General features: G+C 34.6%; 1 protein-coding gene across 2 annotated transcripts in view; it reads left to right on the forward strand.

Annotated features, from left to right (window-relative positions):
• gan (gigaxonin) overlaps positions 1–16,969 on the forward strand; it is an 85,821-nt gene extending 68,852 nt beyond the window's left edge. For both annotated transcript variants that reach the window (XM_028810151.2, XM_028810152.2), the window contains 3 exons: positions 4,649–4,783; positions 10,051–10,160; positions 15,002–16,969. In XM_028810151.2, coding sequence (XP_028665984.1) covers positions 4,649–4,783; positions 10,051–10,160; positions 15,002–15,183 — 427 coding nt within the window. In that variant the 3' untranslated portion in view covers positions 15,184–16,969. The remainder of the gene's footprint in view (positions 1–4,648; positions 4,784–10,050; positions 10,161–15,001) is intronic.
• Positions 16,970–17,343: the final 374 nt, after the last annotated feature.

The following is a 17,343-nucleotide window of genomic DNA, read 5'->3' on the forward strand; positions in this document are numbered from 1 at the left end:
GCATTTTTCACCACCTGTGCTTTGCATATACTGGCATTTTTGTGAGCAAAAATTTAAACTTTGGTCCCTTTATTCCATGATATATTTCTGCCACCAGGGGTCACTCCATCTCTAAATGTATTTCTTGTAAATCATGATCTTGTCCTGTATGAAAACGAGACCTGCCAGCTTTGTGGCCTTTCACTTACTCTCTTCTAATTTTTTGACTTTCTGCAAAAATGTTTCTTAGCTGCGTGCCATTTGTTTTGAGACATCTTCATGTGGTTGAACTATGTACTTTCATGTTAATTTAACTTTACCAGATACTAAGCACTTCACAGGATTTCCATCAGTCTCTCATGGAAGTGACCTTTAAATACTCTTCATCAGATGCAGATAATGTTTTTTGGAACCAAACCCATGTTGTTCCAATTATTTTACAAGGTAACCAATAAGACTGGAAACACAAGAAATTCATCTTAGTATAAATGTTTCAAACTTTGACTTTGACTTATTTGTATTTATTCTAGTATTTTTAATGGGTAACAAAAATAACCACCTAGAAAACTGGCTATAAAAATAATTTAATTGGGTGGCAGAAGACATTTGCACAGTTCATACAGCGGCTTTTCTGGGGTGCTTAACTGACTAAAAATAACAGTTTGAACTCCAGCTCTTTATTTCAAAACTGAAAGAGGGTCATCAGTAAATGCAAGCAGTTATCGGTGCACAGGAAGCAGACATTACACAGCAACACAGCAGAATTGAAAGTGGTGCTGTACAGAACTTGGGGTCATCTTCATAATCAGTCTCTGGGTACTCCAGCAACTGGCCTCCAGAAGAACCCAGCGAGACCTGAAAAAAACAAACCCACAAAAAAGAATCTTCTTGGGCATAACACAAAGGTGCAATCTAAAGTACTAGAGAGAATGTCTAAAATATTATTTCTTATAAGAGGCTGGAAGTCTAATCATAATCTTTTAAAGAGTTGATATTGTTCTGTTGAAGACAAGAACTGCCTGCTTAGGTTAGCAGAAGCTTTTATCAGAAATTGTGCTGCATGGTGAGGAAGCATGTTTTGCACTGTTCAGTCTCTCTGCGTAACACAGAGAAAGTAGTCACATTTTCATTAACAACATTCATTATTGTTCATCACGTCTTAGTGTAGTATTTATAGTGTTCTTTTTTTTCATGTGTAACATCCATTATATATATATATATATATATATATATATATATATATATATATATATATATATATATATATATATATATATATATATATATGTATGTATGTGTATGTATGTGTATATATATATATGTATGTATGTGTATATATATATATATGTATGTATGTGTATATATATATATATGTATGTATGTGTATATATATATATATGTATGTATGTGTATATATATATATATATGTATATATATATATATATATATATATATATATATATATATATATATATATATATAATGTATGTATGTATGTATTATTAGGATGTGGTTTGAGGAGTCTGTAGTTTCTGGTATACATATTCTTTAAATAACCACCTGTTATGAAAGAACCCATCCAGCATAGTACACAAGGCCTTAATGAGTATGGGTGTATGTATATGTGTGTGTATATATGATTTTGTTTATCACTGGCTGAGCTTTCAAAGTAGCAATTTCCTTATAATATATGACATGCCTTATGGAAACAGTAGTATTTCAGCAGTGACATTAAATTTATTGGATTAACAGAAAATATGCAATATGCATCATAACAAAATTAGACAGGTACATATTACAGAGATATTACATCAATACTTAGTTGAGCCTCCTTTTACAAATATAACAACCTCTAGATGCCCCCTATAGCCTTTGATGAGTGTCTGGATTCTGGATGGAGGTATTTTTGACCATTCTTCCATACAAAATCTCTCCATTTCAGTTAAATTTGATGGCTGCCGAGCATGGACAGCCTGCTTCAAATCATCCCATAGATTTCCGCTGATATTCAATTCAGGGGACTGTGACGTTCATTCCAGAACAATGTACTTCTCCCACTGCATGAATGCCTTTGTTGATTTCAAAACTGTGTTTTGGGTCATTGTCTTGTTGGAATATCCAACCCCTGCGTAACTTCAACTTTGTGACTGATGCTTGAACATTATCCTGAAGAATTTGTTGATATTGGGTTGAATTCATCTGACCCTCAACTTTAACAAGGGCCCCAGTCCCTCAACTAGCCACATGGTCCCACAGCATGATGGAACCTCCACCAAATTTGACAGTAGGTAGCAGGTGTTTTTCTTGGAATGTGGTGTTCTTTTTCCACCATGCAAAGTGCTTTTTGTTATGACCAAATAACTCAATTTTTGTCTCATCAGTCCAAAGCACTTTGTTCCAAAATGAATCTGGCTTGTCTAAATGAGCATTTGCATACAACAAGCAACTCTGTTTGTAGCGTGAGTTTAGAGTTTCTTTCTCATCACTCTGCCATACAGATGTTCTTTGTGCAAATTGCGCTGAATTGTAGAACGATGTACAGATACACCATCTGCAGCAAGATGTTCTTGCAGGTCTTTGGAGGTGATCTGTGGGTTGTCTGTAACCATTCTCACAATCCTGCACATATGCCGCTCCTGTATTTTTCTTGGCCTGCCAGCCCTGGGTTTAACAGCAACTGTGCCTGTGGCCTTCCATTTCCTGATTACACTCCTTACAGTTGAAACTGATAATTTAAACCTTTGAGATAGCTTTTTGTAGCCTTCCCCTAAACCATGATACTGAACAATCTTTGTTTTCAGGTCTTTTGAGAGTTGCTTTGATGATCCCATGCTGTCACTCTTCAGAGGAGAGTCAAAGGGAAGCACAACTTGCAATTGACCACGTTAAATACCTTTTCTCATGATTGGACACACCTGTCTATGAAGTTCAAGGCTTAACAAGCTAATCCAACCAATTTGGTGTTGCAAGTAATCAGTAATGAGCAGTTACATGCATTCAAATCAGCAAAATTACAAGGGTACCCAAATTTTTGCCAGTTTTTCACATTTGATTTAATTTCATACTACTAAATACTGCTTCACTAAAAATCTTTGTTTAGAAAACACCCCAGTACTCAGATGTTCCTAGGAAATGAAAGACATACCACTGTTATCTTTTTTGTTGAAAGTAGAGTAAATTATTATGCAGGCTGAGAGAGGGTGACTGTATATATGACTGGAGGCTAGCAAAAATACCGCTGTATAAAAAAAGGATGATAGGACTAATCCCTTGTAAGTGTAGGCCAGTAAGCTTAACGTGCATCATAGGATAAATAAATTAATGGAAGGAATTATTAAGGGAAAGATCCAGCAGCACATGTCTAGAACAGCTGTATTAGAAAATAGTTCACATGGATTTAGATGGGTAATATAGTGTTTCACTACTATGCTGGAAGTCTACGATGAAGCACAAATGCATACAATAAGAGTGGTGCATATGATATTTATCTAGATTTTCAGAAAGCTTTTCATAAGGTACCACATGAAAAGTCAATGACCAAACTGGAAGAAGTGGGTATTCAAGGTCTGTTGTATAGGTGGGTAGAAAATTGGTTCAAGCATAGGAATCAAAGGGTTATGTTGAGGGAAACTTTTTTTAGAGTTCATTGATACTAAAAATGGTATCTCTCAGTGGTCACATAAATGATCTAGACTAGAATATAGTCAATAAGCTTGTTAAGTATCAAACTGTATAAAAGCGAAGCTACTGTAAATGTTTGCAGAGGGGTTGTGCAGATTAGTGGCAAGTTTAATTAATGCAAGTAAAAATCAACATAATGAAATACACAGCTGGGTATATTGAGGTAATACACATGGATGTAGAAATTGAGATTTGCATACACAGTGGGAGGTTTGAAACTTGAAAGTACCCTTTATGAGAAGGACCTAGGAATTATAGTTCACTCATCACTTCAACATCAAGACTGCGTACAAAAATGATCAAGAAGGTTAATAGGATGTTAAAAGGATTTTTTTCAGTTTGAACTAATGTCGGTTAAGAGGTAACATAATTGAAACTTTTATAATTATGATTCTTTTGCTGCAGAATTTATTTTAAAATAAGAACACATGGACACAGTTGGGAACTTGATAAGGGCAGATTTGATACAAATGGTACGTACAAAGTTCTTCCATGTTCATGTGTCTTCTCCATGCAAAAAAAAAAATGTAATCTAAGTGAAAATGATGGGCAGGCTTGTTGAGCTGAATTGCCTGCTGTCATCACAATTGTTCTAATATTCTAATATTCACATTCTCCATGTGACTTGAGATAGCATCTTTGGACTGTGGGAGAAAGCTTAAAAAAAAGTGAAGAACATGAAAACTACCCTTACCAACTCAAATTTATTTTGTATGCTTTTGGGCTACCTGATCTCCTGTAATGGCCTATCCTAAAACAAACATAGGACATTATAATAAAAAAAAACTAGACAGAATTTTGAAGTACATATAAATATTTATGAATGAGTAATGGAAAAAGAAAAATATATTGTAAATTACTCATTTTGATTTTATTAATGAATAATTGGTACTTTTTTAAAAGAATGGTATTATACTAAACCACCATACAACTTGATTTTACTATATGATTTTGCTCTGCAGTATATAACAACATGGTTCTTTTTCAGGTTTGGAGCTGTTGCCTGTGGTGTTGGACAGGAGCTTTATGTTTTTGGTGGGGTTCGTAGTCGGGAAACTGAAGATGCTCAAGCAGGAGAAATGTTGACCTGTAAATCAGAATTTTATCATGATGAGTTTAAAAGGTCAGAAAAACCTAGTTAATGCATCTGTTGTTAAATTTTACAGCATTTTCATATATATTGTATGTCTAATGTTATTTCAGTAAATGTGTTCAAATGTGAAAACTGTTTATAACTGTTCTTGAGTTATTAAAAATGCAGAACCCTTTAAAAATTGATATTGCAATTCTGTGTGATATTCTGGGGGAGTTCTATCATACCAAATGCAAATTTAGTGTTCATTGCCTAAGTATTCAGGCTGCATGCTAACCAAATTGTTCTTTTTATTTCATTATAATTTCAAAGAAAATGATTAGTGTTACCTTGTATTATCTTAAAAAATTTGGTAATATAGGTTGATCATCCCTATTCTGAAATTCCAAAATCCAAAACTGAAACTGCTGTTGTTCAGTTATGACGATAGTGTAATAGTTGATATCTGGTGGAAAGAACTGGCAGCTGTGATAGTGAAAATTTGAGTAAGATATGCATTCGAAGTAAACAGTGTGTCACACCCTGTCAAAAGGAGGTGAAAAGGACTGATGTTAAGAGAGCTGATAAAGTGCCATTGGAGATGAAAATTTAAGTACAGTACTCAAAATTCCCAAAGAAGTAAATGTGACTAACAACAACAGAATTATAACCGACAAACTTGCACATCACACACCTTCTGACTACTTGTTTAAACACATAACTAAAGGGAGTTAACATTACTATGTAACTGGAAATGCAAACATCCCATGTAAGAATATAGCTGCAGTGCCTTAACCCACAGAATATACATAGACCACAATGCTTATCTATTTGCTGTTGCTATGTTATGTAGTGGTGCAATAGTCAAAATGACAGAAAGATATTGTAGCAGACAGAGTCACTTCTTAGATGCATGGAGCCAAATAGCTACAGTAATCTACATGTGTATCATTCTGTCTCTTCTTTCACCATGCTGATTACAGTGTACACACTGATCATTAAGCTTCACTTGTGCTACTGAGAACCTGAATGGATAACAGCTATTTTAACTTTTCATTTTCTCACAGTCTTTTGCTCAGTGTCTATTGTGCTCTCACTGAAACCCCAGCACTTTCAAGTACATGGTTTGGAGGAATTGAGGTTGGGTGTTTTACAAAGATGCAAATATTCCAAAATTTCGGATTAGGGCTGAACTTGTACAATGTTTGTGTCAATGACATATTGTTTCTACTTATTTGGCTTAGTTCCAACCCTTCAACATTTGCAAAAGCACTGTGCTTTTTATTTTATGTTTGTAACTCAAGGCAAATTACATGCTATGGCATAGCACCCACTAGCCTAATTTTTCCAGAAGAAAACTCAAAGCTGTTCAAATTTGATTGACAAGTGATTGACAGCATTGTGTAGTGGCAGATTAGGACCAAAAAAATATCATTGCACACATTACCTCAGGATAGCCGTGCCACAGTATACCATGATACACACCATAATCTCAGACATGTTATTACCAGACAACATGGCACCTCACAATTAAAATCCAGACTTGTAAAAATAGTGAGAAATTTTGCAGTTAGTGATTTATTTTGCATTTACTGTGTATAAAATGAAAGTATAGTATAGACATAACCACTATCTTAAGTAAAGTTAGTAATTTATACCGCTTTTAATATTTTGGGCAGCTTTATAGGTTTGACATTTACTGTACCTGTGTCTTTCTAAGTTATTCCTTCCAAATGAATGATCTCAATGTGCTTAATTGGGCCTTTCAATTTGCAAATGGGGACTAATGGATTACTTGGTATAGCATAGGAAATTTTATTTTTATTTTATATTATGTATACTGAAATGTGTATTTACACATAGTGGGATACAGAGATGTAGTTTAAACACAATATAACTTGGGCTATTCAGAGATTATTCTCTTAATATTTAGGCTTTTGAGCCAGGATACATTTGCAGTGTTCTTTTCAAAGATTTCTATTGGTTTTGAAGTTGCCCTCTTAATTCTGAGCTTACAGAAATAAGAAGGGGAAACACCTGTTGTCACAGAACAGATCTCCATAATTTTATAGATATGTATATAACAGCAAAATGAAATTAGAAATGATTAAATTTATTGCGCACATTTGCCATTATCTATTTTTGATGGAAGGGCCATAGGTTTCAGTTCTTAATGACAGTTGTGGGTGGAGGTTTTTATTGTAAACAACAGTGAGTGACACTACAAACCCACTTGGAAGGAGGCTTTCGGAAGAAATTATTAATCTAAAAATGAAACATTCAACACAAAACAGCCTAACAGCTAAAATAGTAAATAAATGTGGCATAATCATGTGCCTACATTTTAAATCAATCTCCTTTTAGTAATCCCACTATTTGACGCTATTACGAGAAGCAATTCTGTTACTGTACATTCTGATTCCAACAGGATATTTTTTGAGTATACACTGTCAAACTAGAGAATCCTCAAATCAATCTGCCACATTGTAAAAAGTACAAAGCTACATAATTATCTATCAAACCCACTTATCTAGTTTTGGGTATTAAGATGGTGATGCCCATTCAAATAAATCTAAAAATTCCCACAAAAAAATCTAGAAAATCCTGAAATTTACAGAGTATATTTACCGTTCCATATACATACAAGTTTGACTGTTATTCACACGCATCAGAAATGACAAAGATGTTTTCTGAAATTGAAACTTTTCTTTCAAAGTACATATTACTTTGTGTGTATTAATTTTACTAAGTCAAAACAAAACTCAATCTGTCTAGAACTTTTTAAGAGTTAATATTTGCCAAATGTACATAACATAGGGCTATAACAACTAATCAATAACTTTAATAAATTGTAAAATAGAAATATTACAAAACAAACAATGTTAATTTGAGTATATAATATATAATGTTACTCTGTCTATTTCATAGTGAGAGATCCTCAATGTTCTTGTCATCTAGTGCTTTACGTATGTTTTATACAAAATTTGCACTAATGTGCTACTAACAATTTAGTGTCAGTTATGGTTTATCTCAACAGTACAATAACTGGCAGAAAACATTTACCAGTTTTAGAAGATTTCATGGATTATAACTGTTAGAAATATAAAGTAATACCACCAAACGTAAACTTAAAACCAAAGATTTTTATAGGTTACATTCATGTCGCTTTACATGACTTTTCCAGATATTTTCAGTTTCTGACTTTACTTACATAATCTTAGCAGGTTGTGTGCAGTTGTGGTACATTTTTGTGAGCAGCAGTCGTATAGTCTGACATCTCTAGCAACAGTCCAATCGATCTTTGACTTTTGATCTTTTTGTTTAAAAAAAAATCAAATACATATTTCACATATTTTAAGTTTAGGGACAGGCTTTTTGTGCATGAGAGCTGACAGTCAATAAGCACTCACCCATATGATGCAACTACGAGAAATAAGGAACACAGCTGTTTTTGAATTCACAAACAGAAGAGAGATACTTTTGCCTGATGTTGTATGTTTTACATATCATAATAATATAGAAAAAGGGGAAAAAAAAGCAGAGACTGTGAATGAACTTGCTGTAATTGTAAATTCTTTTCCTGGGAACTGGCTTTGTCAGGCAAGAAGCTACTGGCTGTTAGAAAAAGAGGTGAGCTCAAGATACTTGCTGGAAAGTTGTTACACAGTCATCTAAAGTGACAAAGGCTGTGATTTCTAGCAGTGCAATATGACATCCCTCTCACTAGAAGGCATGTAATGTGACATCAGCTTAAGGGTCACAGAAGGCCAGACCTTATTACAATAGTACTGTGGATAAGACAAACCAACTCTAGACCGTTTATACTTACACATAGTGAACAAGGGTAGAATCACTAAACAATTTAATTTGCATTTGTTTAGGATATAAAGGAAAAGTGCACTATTTGCAAAAAGCCTATGCTGATACTAATGAGATATGTAACCTCCACACAGGCAGTGACCAAGCCTGTATTTGAACAAAAAGCTCTGTACCTGTGAGGCAGCTGCACCTCTCCACATTATTTGCATTTATATTATTAGGTTTAATATGTTTCATATCATCCCAGAAACAGTATGCTGTTCAAATTAGCCCCCTGCCTGGAAGATTTGTAGTCTACAAAATCACTGTTGAACATATACAAGAGAAATGTGTGTATATTTACTGTATACAGTGCTTTAGAGGATGAGGAACAAGCCTTGATATTAATTAAAGATAAAGGAGCAATTTGCCTCATATCTAAATATAATAACTCTTATTATTTTGTATACCACGTCATCTGCTGCAGTACAAAATAGAGAGGTCATAAGCCTTATCTGATCAACTTTTTCTAACTTTCCCATGTTATTTATATTAAAGGGTGGAACAGTGGCACAATCATTTACACTGCTGTTTACTGGCTGTAAGAGCCTGAGTTTAGTACCCGATTCAAGACTGTTTTTGTTTAGCAGCCATACAGATCTTTCCGTATCCACATAGTTTTTATTTTGTAGGTGCTCAGGTTACCAAACAAAACACTAAATTTGTTCATGTTAGATTAATTGCCTGTTCTAAAAGTATACAGGTCCAGTGTGAATGAGTGTATGTATTTGTGAGATTATAAACAGAGAGGTATACTATTTTGTTCCCACTACTGCTGTGAAAGGTTCTGCCTCCACATGAACCTATAGTAGATTATTAGCTTCAGAAGATGAGAGTGGTACTACATAGTCACTTACTCCTTTATGTATCCCTGTCCATAGTGATCTGTTTTTAATATATATTAGTGCAGATTAAAACTGAGCAGATGATTTCACATTTCAACCTTGTTTGAGAATTTTTCTTTCTCCCACATTTTAAAAAACAGCTACATTACAGTGAATTGAGTGGTGTCTCTAAATATTCCCGAAGTATGTTGAGTGTAGGGTGTACGTGTGAGTGGAATGTGATAGACTGGCATTCAATGTACACTTAGTTCATGCCATTTACCCAATTGTATTTGGGCCAGGTTTTAGCTCCTGACATTCCTAAATCTGGATTATTGTCCAGCAGCTGCATTGATGTATCCTCCTATTTTCTTCTTCAGTATGTTTGTTTATGTACAGTACTTAAACTCAAAGAAAATCTTATACACATTGCATACAGTATCTACTGTAATTTTGATGGGAGTGATTGAAAAAGTTAAAAGATACATTGACACCTGAAACATTAGCTTTAAGTTGTTATTCGATAGTTACCATTATCCTTGACCAGTTCTTACTTACAGATATAATTCACATTGTTTCTAGTTCTGTTTATATTTTTAAATAATAACCTTATTTTTTGTTTGTTTTAATTTTAAGGTGGTTACTTTTGGATGACCAGAACCTGTGTATTCCTAGTTCATCGTCATTTGTATATGGTGCTGTGCCAATTGGAGCCAGTATCTATGTAGTTGGAGATTTAGACACAGGTAAATTCCAAATATTGGTTTCAAGAGCTTTTGATGAGCGTTGAAATTGAATTATGTGTTGGTGTATTCAATAAACTTTTTTTTCAGTTTACGGCATTGCAAGTCATCTTTCCTCCCTTTGCATTCTGTGCCAGGCCACTCAGTGGGTAATTGCTATTGTGAATGCAGAGGAAGCATACAGTATATACAATAAACAAAAAAGATGGTACCCTATGAAAACAAAATAAACATTTGAGGTGTAAACTGATAGTGTTGATAACACTGATAACAGTAATCCTCTTTGTATCAGTCAGTGACATCTTTGTATGCAGAATTAAGCTTTAGGCTGCAAAGAAATTCTTATTGTACTTTGAAAATTGGGTATCTTTTCATGTATAAGTGACAAAACTTAAACTAAACACTAGGGGAAAATGTATACTCCTGTTGCTTCCTAAAATATAGAAAATTCTGTACCTGGTTATTTCAAAACATTATATCATTTTAAATTACAAAGCAACATTTGCTAAGTACCTATTATGAAAGTGTATAGCAAAACTCAAAATAAAGTATTCACCTCCTACCAATGGACTTCTTCACATTTAATTGTTGAATCGCAGTGGATTTAATTAGACTCCTTTGACTCTGACCATTAGAATAAGGAATGAAATCTCTACAGATTAATTTAAATTTATCACAATTATTAAACATAAAATAGCTGATTACCTATATATTCACTTCATTTACTATGACACACCTAAATCATTGCTGGTGCAGCTGCTATATGCGATCACCTGTGTGCAGTCAAAGTGTCTTAAGTGATTGTAGTATAACTGCACCTGTATCTGGAAGGTCCGACTTGTGGTGCGTCAGTCAGTGTCCAGGCAAAAACTAGAGCCTGAAGACAATGGAACACTCCAAACAACACTGTGTAAATGTTATTGTGGATGAATACAAGAACATTTCCAAATCGCTAAATAGAAAGAATAAGGTACAGCTCTAAATCTGTCAAGAGCCATCTATCCTAACTAGGGAATCGAGCCCGGGATTCCCGGACATTTTTCATTCCCGGGATACTGGAACAGCCAAGCTTGCATATATAGCGTGTAAAAGTGTAAAAATCGATCAAGAAATAACAGAGTTATAGTTGAAAATAATTAAGGTGGCGCCATTGCTGCAGCTTGCACTTCATCAGACAACAGCTTTGAACAGCAACTTGAAATTGCAATGCGTCAGTCTGTTGCATCCGCATTATCTGTGCCAAGAAACTTGCCATCACGGAATGATGACAAGAAACTGGATGCATCAGTAAAAACTGAAATGGCAGTGTTTCAGAGCAATGGCAAGCACGGGCGTTGTTTACAACAAGTGTATCAGTATCTGATGATTGTGCCGTCTACTTCAGTGGAGGCAGAACGTGCTTTCTCAGTGGCTGGCGTACTTCTGAACAAAGGTGCGCTCTTGCCTGGACGACCACACGCTGGACACGTTAATAAAAATAATAATAATTCATTACATTTATATAGAGCTTTTCTCAGTACTCAAAGCGCTATCCACACAGGGAGGAACCGGAAAGCGAACCCACAATCTTCTACAGTCTCCTTATTGCAAGGCAGCAGCACTACCACTGCACCACCTGTGACGACGTTGTGCTTTCTACAATGAATGGATTCCCTTCTTATTACTGCAACTAAGGATACATGTACTTATATGACAGCATGAACTGCTTGTAGATAAGGTTAGTCTTTTATTTGTGTCAACATATTGCAGTAGTTTTATTAAAAATAAGTGTTGCTCATTCTAAAACCGTTCACATGTGAGATTTCCGGGAATGAAATGCGGGATTCCCGAATTCCCGGGAATGGATAAACCCATCCAGGAATGGATTCCCTAATCCTAACCTTAACTCTGAAGGAGTTACAGGTTTCTGTGGCTGAGGTGGGAGATTGTCATTGAGAAAGAGAAAAATGTTCATACCACATTTCAGCTAGAGTATGCAAAGAAGTGTGTGAGAGACTCTGAAATTATGTACAAGGCTCTGTGGTCTGATGAGAATAAAATTGAGGTTTTGATTATAATTCTAAATGCTGGTTTTGGCGAAACAATACACTACTCAAAAAGGCACCATCCTCACTGTAAATCATGGTGCTGGCAGTATAATGCTGTGGGGATGCTTCTTTGCAGCAGGCACTAGAAGGATAGTGGGGTTGGATGGAAAAATGAATATGGCTAAATACAGAGGAGTCTTGCAGAAAAATCTGCTACAGTGTGTATGAAACATGTGACTTAGAGTTATTTTTCCAGCAAGACAAGAACCCAAAATAAAGTCAAATCTATATAGGAATACAATTCTACAGTAATGGTCTATGGATACCAAGTCAGAGTCAGACTTGAAAATTGCTGTTCACTCACAGTTCCCATACAGACTGAAAGAGCTTGAGTAGTTTTGCAAAGAAGAATAGAGGAAAATGTAAGTATCCAGATGTAAAAAGCTGATAGAGACCTTCAAGGCTGTAATTGGTACCAAAGGTGACTCTACTAAATACTGACTTGAAAGGGGTGAATACTTGGGTAGTCAATTATTTGTTCTTTAATAATCATAATAAATTAAAATCAATTTGTAGAAGTTTTTTTTTCATTTTGCCAAATAAGACCGTTTTTCTGAAGACTTGTGAAAAAGCCTAATTAAATCCATTGTGATTCAATGTTATAAAACATTGACAAGATTAAAGGAGGTGAATTAAAGACACTATATAATCTTGTACAGTGAACACCATATGTAGCTCTACAGGCAACTGAATTGCTAAACATGAAGGTTTTAATATTGATGTTTACCCATTTTGCTATTACACAGTATCATTAAGTTTTTCATCCTCATTGACGTGCAGTGTATTGTTCATGAGCTCAATGTTACTAGTTTCATCTTTGTCTTACACATTAATTACATCTCTTACAGTTTAACTCTTTGAGGGCTGAATATTTTTTCCAAAAAACGCAGTTTTCTGAAAAGCACACAACGCGATGGTTTCACACAAAGATCAACATTAAACATCTGTTATGGGGTGCTGTGGTTGCCAGTTTGCCATCTCTTGTGGTTTAAGCCACTCACGGGCGGCATGACAGCCGGCAGGAATGTTCACCACACTGGCTTCCAGGCGCAGCGCAACGCAATTGGGTTTTTATCGCTTGTCATTGTAAGTGGCGGTCCTCCCAGGTGAACATGGTCGTAAGCATGTCACCGACACAAACGTGTTCAGCACCTTGATCAGCTGATGCCAGTACCTCACTTTCATTTTTGAGCCAAATCTCCAGATCACATGCATCAAAATCGGAGTTCGACAAGTCAGAGTCCAAAAACAAAGGTAAATGTCGTCAATGGAGTATTTTGCTTTGTGCATTTGCTTGAATCTCTCACCAGATGTCAATTCCATTTTTCATGTTGTTTGCTCTTCACTACTCATCGAGCGCAGGGAATCTCGGGTCAAACCAACAAAACTAACTTTCATTCTAGCAAAGTGAGTCAAACTAAAATATAAGGGGCAGGTTTAGTCATCGTTTACAAGTTGATTACCACTCTCAACCCCTGGGGTTGACAAAAGTCGACATCCGCCCTGAAAGAGTTAAAATAAGTAGTGATTGGCAGACATGCCTTCAATCGTGCTTTGTAAATACTGCAACAGTTGTACCAGGTTACCAACCTGAATCTGTTAATTACTTGTAGTATTCCTCATTCTTTATGCCTATGTCTTGTGGAATTCTTCAATTATTTATTCCATGGACCACTTTACTATTATGTTTATATAAATGGTGTTCATTTCACTTTTGTTATTTTTTTGAGTTGAGGTATTCCTTATTTTGAACTGGGCCAGAGTGTAATGAATTGCTTTTCATATCTGATTTTGAATTATTTCTGTCAAGTTACAGGAAGTTTATATGACATAATCCAGAATTGCTGATTCTGTCAACTAGTTTCTCATACAGTACTTAGTAGAACATGGTAAATCAATGCTGATTTTAGAGGAGATACAGAGGACAAATTGAATGGAGCAGTTAAGATTATTAATGTGTGGTGTGGAGAAAAAAGCTTTAACTTTTATGTTCAATTTTTGAAACTTTTCTGAAACAAGAGAAAATTCTTAATAACTTCTATGGTAGTGAAAGTGTGCTAGTGGCACGAAGTTCTTTTAAAGACCTTCTTTTTGTAGCCCACTATTCTCATCCTATCAGATCCACAAATGCAAAAATTAAGAGGCAAAAACTCAAAAACAGGAAGAGGTCATATGAGATCATAGGCATAGGTTTTGTGAAGCTTTCCACTAAATACCAGCTGCTTGTGATGCACAATATCCATCACCCCATGACTAATACTAGACATTTTTTCTTTTTGCAAAATGTGATCTTTCTACAGTTCACCAGCAAGACAATGCTTCTTTCTATACTACATTGTTGCATTTCTTATTTGTGAAAGACACAATTTCTATTTATTAAACAATTCTGAATGTATATTCCAACAGTCCATTTTTACACTACAGTAGGCAGAATTTGATTTATGTTTGTCTGCACCTCATAGAATATTAATATCAAAAGACCACAGTATTATCAAATAAACAGTTATATATTGAAAGTAGACTTTAAATTAAAGTTAGGTTTCAGATACTTTTTTTTGATTCTGCTCTGTACTAAACTAAAATGTGTTATAGTTTGATTAAAGGGCATAGCTGGAATGGCATTGAATTAAACCAAACAAATGGTTAGAGTAATCCAGTTTATCTCTCTATAAAGTCCAAAAGTATGCCAGGGAATTAAATAGTATCTGTTGTTTAATATACGTATTTCAAGAGAACTTTTATTTGTTTTTGTTTTAGGCACCAGCTATGATTATGTGAGGGAGTTCAAGAGGAGTACTGGCACCTGGCATCGAACTAAACCCTTGCTTCCCTCAGATTTACGGAGAACTGGGTGTGCAACTCTCCGAATTGCCAATTGCAAACTTTTCCGACTCCAACTTCAGCAAGGATTGTTTCGCATTCGATTTCCTTCAACCTAAGTTTCTTGAATGTCAACAACAAAAACCTGCTAAATGCCTATTTGTAAGAACCAGGAAGTACCAAAGAATAGACTGCACTATCTAAGCTTCACAAAGCACTACAAAGAATGCCGTTATAGTACATTATTAGAATTGCACACAGATATCAAAAAACAGGTATTTGCTGTTTCACTGTCAGAAGAAAACTATTTAAGATGGCCCAGTGTTAGCCTCAGATAATAGTGGTGTATGTTATAAATTTGAGTGTTTGAACAGAATAGTAATGTGTCATAAGGTAAAATCCAACAAAACAAAAAACTTGCACTGCTATGTTTTCTCACATTCATACAGTTGAAAAGACATGTACCATAAAACTGTTTTTTTTACTTGATCCCTTTGATACCATACAGGACGAATTATACATTGGACTGAAAAAATACAGGATTGTTTGCAAAAAAAGGAGTATGCATAAAGTGAAATAAGGTGACCAAACTGCTGGTTGACTGAAATAATTTAGTGGTTACAGTCCATTTAATTTTTTTTTGTTAGAGCTGACCATTAGAAAGTGTTATTTTGAAAGTGTCAGGTACACAGTACAATTCTATATATTTTGGGGTATTTCCTGCAGTATGATGTTGTAGAAGCAAAAAAGCCTAACAAAGTGACCAAAAACAAAAAAAAAAAATGTAATTTAAAGAATTTTAGTTTTAAAAGATTTGTAGGTCTTAGAACAACAAAACTGAAATTAAATAGCTGCACTTGATCTCAAATGATATTAAGTACTTTTGGAACTAATAAGTGAGGTGTTTATTTTCAGGAGATTTAAATTATTTAACACCAAATATAAACAAACTTAAGAGACCATCAGTTAACCTTTTACATGAAATGGAGGCTGTCACACATTTTGATTTATATTTATTGTATACATGACTACAAGGTAGGTGTGTCCTTTTTTCTGCCAAATAAATATAAAGTATCATTCCTCAAATTTTAAATCTCATCATAGTTATTTGGATACAATCTGCCTTAACTTAATAATGCTACACTCTCAAAAGTCAAGTAAATCAGTGACAGCTACATTTTTCTTTCTGAATTTAAATTGACAATATAACATGTTCCATTGACATGGTATCTCTGAGCTCTCCTTTGTTTTGCAGATTATGCTCCATTTGCAAAATGGTGAACTATTTCAGGAGAGTGGCAGTTCTTAACTCCCAAGAAAGACAACTTGATGTTCTCTACACTTGACATTATGTGCTAATTAACAGTATACCAGTTTATAAAAAAAAAAAGGACTTATTTTTAAGAAGACATTCTTGTAAGGGATCAGGTTGAATAAATATGTTACATTTATTATGCAGTTTTTTGCTAATGTGGTCAGACAATTAGTCTGTTAATTGTAAGTAGACAAGATGTTAATGATCTTTTTTTAAACTGGTTACACACTTTTAATGGTGGTGTTTAAACAGACGGGAATTAAAAAAAAAAAGTATATAATTTTTATTATTCAATGTATTTTTTTTAAAGAGGGAGAACACTATATTGTGTAGGTTGTAGTACTTGTATTCCTGTGTAAACTTTTAAGTAGACTGAAACATTCATACTTCCAGTGGTGCATGGTGGCCCAATTTTTATGTACTGTAAGTGTTTAATACTAATAAAAAATAAGGTTATTTTTATTAGAGTTTATGTAAATTGCATATTTCCTAAAAACTGTAATCATAGATATTTAATTGAAAAGAAGAGTTTGCACTGATTACATGTAACTGTCACATGGAGTAATTGTGCAAGAATGTTTATTTTAGATGCAACAATGCTTGTCATTTTTTACTGTTCTGTTTAAGTGGAAGTTGCAACACAGAGCAACTTTCTTCCATCAATACATTTTTCATACCTGCTTTGTTACAGTGGAACCAAAACCAATTCCAGAACCCATTTCTGAATGTAACATATCACATCACAGGGCACACTCTCAATTCCTCATACCAGGACAATTTATAGTGATCAGTTAACCTAGCATTCTCACTGATCATGGTACCAGAGAGCAGCAATGTGTTGCATGTTGATTAGCGCTTGCAAGTAAGAATTTCACTGTACTCAGTTCAAGCAACAATAATAACACCATAAAACTGATTGTTGTATATTCAAAGTAGGAAAGCTACTTCTTCCCTACATGTGTAG

Source organism: Erpetoichthys calabaricus, chromosome 9 (assembly GCF_900747795.2).
Source record: "Erpetoichthys calabaricus chromosome 9, fErpCal1.3, whole genome shotgun sequence".
In the NCBI taxonomy this organism is placed as follows: Eukaryota; Metazoa; Chordata; class Cladistia; order Polypteriformes; family Polypteridae; genus Erpetoichthys; species Erpetoichthys calabaricus.